General features: G+C 41.5%; 1 protein-coding gene across 33 annotated transcripts in view; it reads left to right on the forward strand.

The window, feature by feature from the left end:
* The window catches only part of Clock (clock circadian regulator), an 84126-nt gene extending 76233 nt beyond the window's left edge, over positions 1-7893 (forward strand). For all 33 annotated transcript variants that reach the window (XM_063273557.1, XM_039092380.2, XM_039092373.2 and 30 more), the window contains one exon: positions 1021-7893. In XM_063273557.1, the coding sequence (XP_063129627.1) occupies positions 1021-1191 (171 nt within the window). In that variant the 3' untranslated portion in view covers positions 1192-7893. The remainder of the gene's footprint in view (positions 1-1020) is intronic.
* The last annotated feature ends 244 nt before the right edge of the window (positions 7894-8137 follow it).

The raw sequence follows: 8137 nt of genomic DNA on the forward strand, positions 1-8137 counted from the left end.
GGGTCTGTAGTGAGAATTTTGGTTTCTTTAAAAACGTAGAACTATTATAAGAATGTGTTTTCACTTGAATCTGGGCTGTGGGGTCTGAGGCTGCTTCAGTGTCCACAGTAGCTGACTGTGATTTGCCTCATCCTCTAGCAGGGGTGTGACGTGACCAGCTGCAGATGCATTCTGTGATTGTGTGAAACTCTGGGGACTTCCAGAGGTCTGTAAATGCTAGGCCCCTGAGGGGTGGGGTCTTGGTTGGTTGCTGTTGGTTGAACTTTGTTAAGTAGTTGTGCACAAAGGAGAAAGAAGAAATCAGAGATCCTGACGGTGAACTTGCCAAGGAACTCAGCACACAAAGTGGTCCAATGATACCATTGCCTTCCCATTCCCTGACTTTATTCAGGGGTCTTCCTTTCCCTTCCATCCTTTTCTCTCTAGTTTCAGGGGATTGAAAGGGAAGAAAGAGTGGAAAAGGGTGGAAGAAAGAAGAAGCCACAAAGTAGCAAATGCCCTCTACAAGGGTCTCATGACACCCGTGGTTCACTTATTAGGTTAGGTTGGTTGACTGATGGTCCTCGCAAATCCTCCTGTCTCTGTCTCTCACATGCTGGGATTAGAAGCTTGTTTCTGATGAAGCTTTTTCTGAATCCCTGACTTGATTCCTTACCAACAGGCAGACCTGTGTGTCCTGTCGGTCTGAACAGGCAGTGTTCATTTCCTGTCCAGACACAGCTGGGCTCTAGTTTACTGCTTAGAAATTGGGCCTGTAGGAAATAAAGTAAAAATATGTGGTTTGTTTCAAGACAAATTATACTTTATACCATGAAATTCCCATCAAGAATTCCTCTAAAAAAATAAATTTTATTATGCTTTCAGAAAGAAGGCAAGGGAAGGCTTCTGTTTTCCAAAAATAGTTTTTAGAATAGCAAACAAAATGAGAGTTTAAAGCCCTTGTCTCTGTGGAGTGTGGGCAGTGTGAACGGACAAGTGTGAAGGCAGAGAGCCACGCTGCATAATCCTTTTTGTTTTTAGACATCTCGGTTGCTCCATGGGAATCCTTCGACACAGCTCATCCTCTCCGCTGCCTTTCCACTACAACAGAGCACTTTCCCTCCTTCGCACCACCAGCAACACCAGCAACAGCAGCTCCATCGGCACAGGACTGACAGCCTGACTGACCCTTCCAAGGTCCAGCCACAGTAGCACACGCTTCCTCAGACACTGGAGAGGAAGGGGATGGCCAGAGAGACTCGCTCAGATGGCATGCGGTCAGAAGTTCAACAGTTTTGTGAGGGTCGTCTTGAGTGCTCCAGTTCCTTGAGTAGTTGGTAGGGAAATGCTGCCCGGCGCTTCAGAAGTCCATTATATACCAGCCAGTGGGAAATGGTTATAGGGACACAGCCAATTCTGACAGTTTCTTTGCCCAGGTATTTTTTGATAGAAAGAGTATATTGCCAAATGCTAACAAGCTATCAACCATGATCTTTACTGAGTCGGAAAAGCACTAACAATGTTGGTAGCTTTAAGTGGGTCTGTGCCTGTATCAAATATTATAGAGGACACACCACTGCCAGGGGTTTGCTTCGAATGCCATGAAGATAGTCCAGTAGTTAGTAGTCCCACCCCAAACTCCTCCCCCTGTTCCGATAGTGATGGAACCGTGATTACGTTGAGAATGTTGTGCAGGTTTGAATTCTCTGTGTACAGATGCTGTAAGATGATGTATCGTGTGTCTGGATGGAGGCGAGAAAGCAGCTTTGTGTGTGCAGCGTGCCCTCCCTCACAGGTACCAGTACATTCATTAGACTCACCACCGTGTGCAGACTGAGAACAGCTCTCGTCTCGTCTCGTTTACAACACTGTGGAGTTGTAGATCTTCTCCAGGGCACAAGTCTTCCTGTGCGTGCTCTGGTTGTGATGTCACAGTTTGTTCATGTGCTGCTGGGAATGGATTGTTTTTAAGGTTAAATTATTCTACATTTCCATTTATTCAGAAATATCCCTTATTTCATTATTTTTCAATTATGCTTGAGAGAATTGCACTGCTTTATTATTTTAGATGGTTGGTTGAGAGTTTGATCTCATATTTTGATATATTTCATAGTTGGAATATTTATGTAAATGGTTTTCAACAAGCCTGAAAGTGATTTCAAGAATGTTTCAGTTATAAGAGTAAAGTTTGCACACAAAACATTTTAGGCACTTTTTTAACATTCTCAGAGGTGGGAATTTTAACTTTTAGGATTTGTTGGAATCTTTTTTATTATCCTTAAAAATTTCAATGCTTCTTTTAGTCAGAAATGATTCAGGGTTATTTGAGGGGGAAAAAAACCCATAGTGCCTTGATTTTAATTCAGGTGATAATTCGCCATCTTGAATTCATCGTCTGGTTTCAGCAGCAGTTTTGAAACCTTAGTACATTTTTAGCAGTGTGTGGTCTCAGTGTCACTCTCAAGTCCCCGTGAGGACGGCTGAGCCTCTTGGACTACCCCAACAGCACCACAGAATTATTCCCTGGTCGCATCTTCCTTTAAAGCTAAGTGAGTCTTTGGAGAATCACCAGTAAATGCGTGCTCAGAGAGAGGGGGACACGTTGTCTTGAACCCTCACCGCAGCACTAGAATAATGTAACTCACAGGCTTTTAAACATACATTAAGATTTCATTTGGCAATATCCTTCTCTACAGGTAATAAACTCCAACAATGCTACATACATTTTAAAAGCATTTTTTTAGATTTTATGGTACTAATAATGGATTTTTCAATGATGGGACAAAAGATTGTAGAAAATAGAGTATGAAGTGCTACAGAGAAAGGGGGTCGAGTGTGGCAGATGAGAATTGACCTAAAAGTGAAGTGTGCGATACTAAGGCTGCTAAAAGAGGTGTTCAGATACCCAAGGCACAGTTGCTAGGTAAGGGCCCGGGAGCTCAGAGTCCCTGTCTGTCCTCAGTCTCACTCTCATCCTATGTCTTTGCTTCCCTGTTCACCTGGCTGCAACTGAGTTAGAAAGTCAGTGATGAAAAGTAAACAACCAAAGAAAATTGGTACCTACCTTCTGCAAAAGAAGTGTGGCTAGATACCAGTCAGTAACTCACATATCACAGAGTCCTCCTAGCTGACATTCTTATGGACACCAGGAGTAGTTGTGAGAATACGTGTTTATGCAGGTGTGTACACACATGATGACGTCATGTAAGTAGAGCACCCACATTGCTTTTCTCCCTTCCAAATTGCCTTCTTCTCTTACGCCATTCCATGTCATCTGAGTTGTGCCTCATTTGTCTTTTTGCATTGCATAGTGATAAGCATTTAGCTACAGGAGATACAACACGCTAGTTATGTAATTCCTGTTGTTCTTCACCATTCAGCTTCCTGCTTACGAGTCGCAGTTGATAAAGGCGCTCCTAGCTGCTGACGTTGCTGTCCACAAGGCTGCACAGCAGTTGTGTGCACGAGCTGCCGCTTAGCTCCTTAACTCTTGGTTTCTTTGGATGGCAAACTGTCTCTGTCTGCTCCCCACAAGACTGCAGTATTCTGACAAAAGTTCCTCTTCTGCCTGTTCATTTCTGTAGCCAAAGCTGACTGAAACCCCAAATCTAAATCATGAAAAGATACCAAATAGAAACACTTCTCAGCTTCTTAGAAACTTTACCTTCCCCTGCTCTATTTCATGGGGATTCAAGTTTTTTTGAAAATTTTGATTCTGGGCAGCGCTTTTTAGTTAAGAAACTGTTAGGGTAAAGGCCACACAGGTTCTGGTTGTCCTGCTGCAGGTTCCTTGCCTGGACTGCTTCTACATGGGGTGACACAGGATTAGAACAGGAAGCACAAAGCTGCTCTTGAGGCTGCCATCAAACCAGAGCCTCGATATTGAAAAGTAGTCCTCTTTTCCACCTTAGAGGCTGCGTGGGAGGACAGCAACTGTGGCAGTGGGCAGGCTTGCAAATGAGCACTAAGGCCTTCCCAAGCTCAATCCTAGTCAGGGTAGCATTGAGTGCTGTGCTCTGCTGTCACTAGACAGGGCTTAGGCGTGTACTAATAAAAGATGCCAGTGCTTTGAATAGTTTGTGATAGAAGACTCCATGCTAACCAGCAAGTGTTTGAATTCTGTGTGCTGTGTAGTTGGTCCTTGCCTTAAAGCAGTCTCTTGGAAGTTAGGAGCACTGGGGCAGTCCAGCCATATGTGGGCATCATGTTGAGGGAGATGAGCCTTGTTCAAGCCTTAGAAAGGACCCTTAGTCTACACAGGTAGATTCTTTTCACTTGGGTATTACTGTGTTTAAAATGTGTCCACTATGTTGAGGCAATTTAAGTGGAACACAGATAGCATTTTTAGTATTTCTTTTTTCTGTTTCTTTGGTGATTAAAGGTTTGTTGGTAAACATTTGTGTAAAAGTTGTTCAAGCCTCTCATCTTTCCAGTACCTGTGGTCCTGTTGTTAGAACCAGAATCCACGATGGAAAGTATAAACACTGGATATTAACATTGCTGAGGGCGCATAGCCAGGAGCGAGCTGACTGCAACTTCTCAGTGGTGAAGAAACAGCACAACACGGCACTTGCCATTTTCATAGTGATTGCATAGAGACCTTCTAAGATTGTCTGGATTGAGTGAATACTCTTCTAAGAGGAGCTTCTCAAGTAAATGCAAAGGAAAAGAGTTGACTATTTTTATAGCATATTTAATATATTTGTATATATCTATGAGTGTAGTAGGAACCCTTCACAGGCCTCCCACTTTTCTAATCCCCTCCCCTTTTACCATAGCCTAGTACAGCCTCATCCGCATGGGTAATGTGCCTATCGTCAGCCTACCTACCAAAAGATAGTGCTGCTGCTTTCTGAGACAGGTGAGATCAGACTCTCATGCCTGGGGATCCTTTATGGGAGGAATAGCACACTTAGAACAACACACCACAGTTTAAAAGCATCATTTTGAAAGGTAATAAGCACTTTATTGCAATTATTCATTTAGATAAAGTTTGTATCTTAGGCATTAACCATTTTTAAAGGATCCCCTAATCATCACTTAGGTGAAATTATAAATGACACATTTCTGAGAAATGTTTAGATCCAGTGAACCGTAGCAGGTTTATGGGAGTGATTTCAAGGTAGCCAAATAAACTCGGACTTCTGTTTTGAATGTGGTGGAGTCAGGAGATTGTAGTTGCGTAGTTTGATTTAAACACTATTGTAAACCTATCTTGCCTATTGTGTGGACACCAAAAGAGACCAATGAGCCTGTTTATTTTCAGAGGTCTAGGAATATGCATCTGTCTGAGTAGATATACAGAACTAATCTATAAACGGTTGGTAGTAATATTTTAGGATACAGTAATTTCAAGAATTATTGAGTGTTTTAAATGTGCCCTGAAATGTTGGCATGTCATTTCAGCGTTCCCATTTGAGTTGCTCTTGTAATATTTTTGCACAAAAAGGACTGAGAACAAGACTGCTTTGGTTGAAGAAAACTATAATTTGGTCTTATTTTAATGTCTCCTGTGGAAACACTGGAGGTAAATTGGTTGGCATAGTTACTAATTCAGGATATTTAAAACAGTGTTGAACAGCTCATCAGAAATTAAGCAAACTTATATATTTAAAAATTAAAATTCTTTTTTTCCACGTGACTGTTTTGCATATTTTTTCCGTTGTCATACCACTACATTCCTTGTTTTTCTGATATAATACTTTGTAAAACATTCAAGTATTCAACAGGACTTTGTAAGATGCCTGGGTTCTCCCAGGAAGACGTCCTAGTGAACTGAGTTATAGTTGTACAGTCTGTGAAGACTGTTGAGATTCCATCACCACCACCAGCAAACACTGAGGTGCTGAGCTAAGCGACAATCACCATTGTAAGTATTTACAGGACGTAGGAGAGGCTGCGGGAACACTTGTTCCCAAAGCAGTTCTCTGGGTTTCTTACATAAAATGGCCATGTATTTGTATCTCTACATTGTCTAGTTAGTGATTTGGTTTCCTGTATTTAGTTTATTGCATCATTATCTTGTTCTTGGAGAACTGGCTCTTGTTTGGGGCAGTCACTACACCCCACCCTCCAGTGACTCTCCACTGACAGCTCATTGGGGTCCATTGTACGTCGATGGTGGTGCGGGTGTACTTCCCTCCTGCTCTGAACTCATTTGAGGAAAGAACATTAAAAGCTAGCTTCTTTCAGCCCTGCTCGCACTACTCAGCCTTTTCTAGTGTCACTTGTTGCCTTCCCTGATTCATGGGCACTTTTTATACGGTTGTTCCCCCAATAGTCAAAGGCCAGTATGACAGAACCAAGGGCATATGTTGCCTGTTTTTGCCCATTTGGGGAAATGCTAGCAAAGTAATATCTATTAATGGCTGCCAGTCATCCTTATATCCATACATAAATGTCCTTATATATATAGTTTAACAATCAATGTATGCACACTGAAAACTTTGAAAAGTTGGCTATCTTTAGATCCTCCATAGTCCAGCAAAGTGGTGCTTAAACATGGGAAGCCGAGCTGAGGGGCTCCTTCCTGCTCACACACACTGGGAAATGACCTCCTTCAGCACTACCGTGGCTCTGGAGCCCCACAGGCAGAGTCTAGCACACACCCCTGGAGGACAGTTACGAAAATACTGTCAGACACAAAATGGGTTTAATGACCTTTAAGGCATTTAACTCTGAGGGGGGTAAATTCAAAATATACCATTTTTTGATGTTTGGTTTTAAATCTGAGAAAACAAACTGTGACATCGCTTTAAGAAATGACATCCAAATGTTTTATGTTTGAGTTGGCCTGTACTGGTTCACATTTATTGCTGGCAATGGTTTTAAGAGTATTACAAAGCTAATATACAGAGGAAACTGTTAAGTTGTATAACTAGACAATCAGCTTCAAGCAAAGACATTGCCTTCAAAAAGTCCATTATTAAGCAATGGGTGTGTCAGCCAGAACTGGAATTTATACCTTTCTAAAATGATTTTAAATCTATTTTCCTGTGGTTTAAGTTGGGGAAAGCTCCAGTATAGCACTTTCATATTTACCCTGTGTAAAGATTAAAGCCCAAAGACAAATTAGTGCTGTATTAAAACCAGTTAGTGCAAAAAAAAAATATATGTTTTATCTTTGTAAAGTTTAATTGTTAAATTGGTTAGTAGTTGTACAAACATGCACCAGGTTTTTCTAAGTTCCGTGTGTCTTGCTGTGCTGTTCTTGACATTGCTGTCCTTACTGCTTGGTTCTGGGTTTAAACTGAAACAATAATAGACAGAGCCCATCGTTTCTGGCTGCCGATCTCGGATAAGCATTCTTCCCCTCCTAAGCAAACATGTGATTGAAATAAGCTTAATTCATAGAACTGAGACTGACGTTCTTTCAGGTATCACCACTTTGCCAAAACCAGAACTATGAAGGATTAGGAATGGTTTCAATGGTGCTACATTAGGTTCCCTGGTTTTCATAAGCTACGTTTGGAAATACAGTATTGAATAAAATGTAGACTCTTGTTAACAGCTGAATATTGCCATTTTAATTGGGTCCAATATAATTGGTTATTCTTATCAAAGTTAACCTTTGGAGAAGTAAAACTGTTACATCAGCACGCCTCACTCAGGCTTATGCTGCATGACGGGCACAGCTCTAACTTAGTCTCAACATGCCATCTAACACTCTCTTCTCTAGACCTTCGAGTGTATTCAGAACCTAAAGCTACAGCAGAAGAGCCAAGCAGTAGCAATGTTTGTTTTATTTATTTTTTTTGTAAATGTAAAAATAACTAGATCCAGACCTGTTTCCTTTGATTTAAAATAAAGAATACCTCAGTGCTGCTTCTCAGAATCACCTGCTTCATGTGGCACATAATGTGTAAGAGTCCCATTTGGATTTACAAAGACTATTAAATGTTTTTAAATCTGTCAGTGACATTTCCTTTCTTTATTCAACACTGGGGCCTAATTGTGTTAACGCTTACCGTATAGCTTATACTTTCCACTTTCTTCAAGAAATGATTTTCCTCCTCCAACAACTTCTCACCCATCCTCATCTTCCGCTGGGACTAGGCCGTGGGGCTTAGCAGGTCACCCTGCTGCCAGCTGCTTTCTGCAGTTACATTGTCTGACCAGTCTACAGGTGAGTGTGGGGATGTGACAGAATTCCTTTAAG

This window comes from Rattus norvegicus, chromosome 14 (genome assembly GCF_036323735.1).
Source record: "Rattus norvegicus strain BN/NHsdMcwi chromosome 14, GRCr8, whole genome shotgun sequence".
NCBI lineage: Eukaryota > Metazoa > Chordata > Mammalia > Rodentia > Muridae > Rattus > Rattus norvegicus.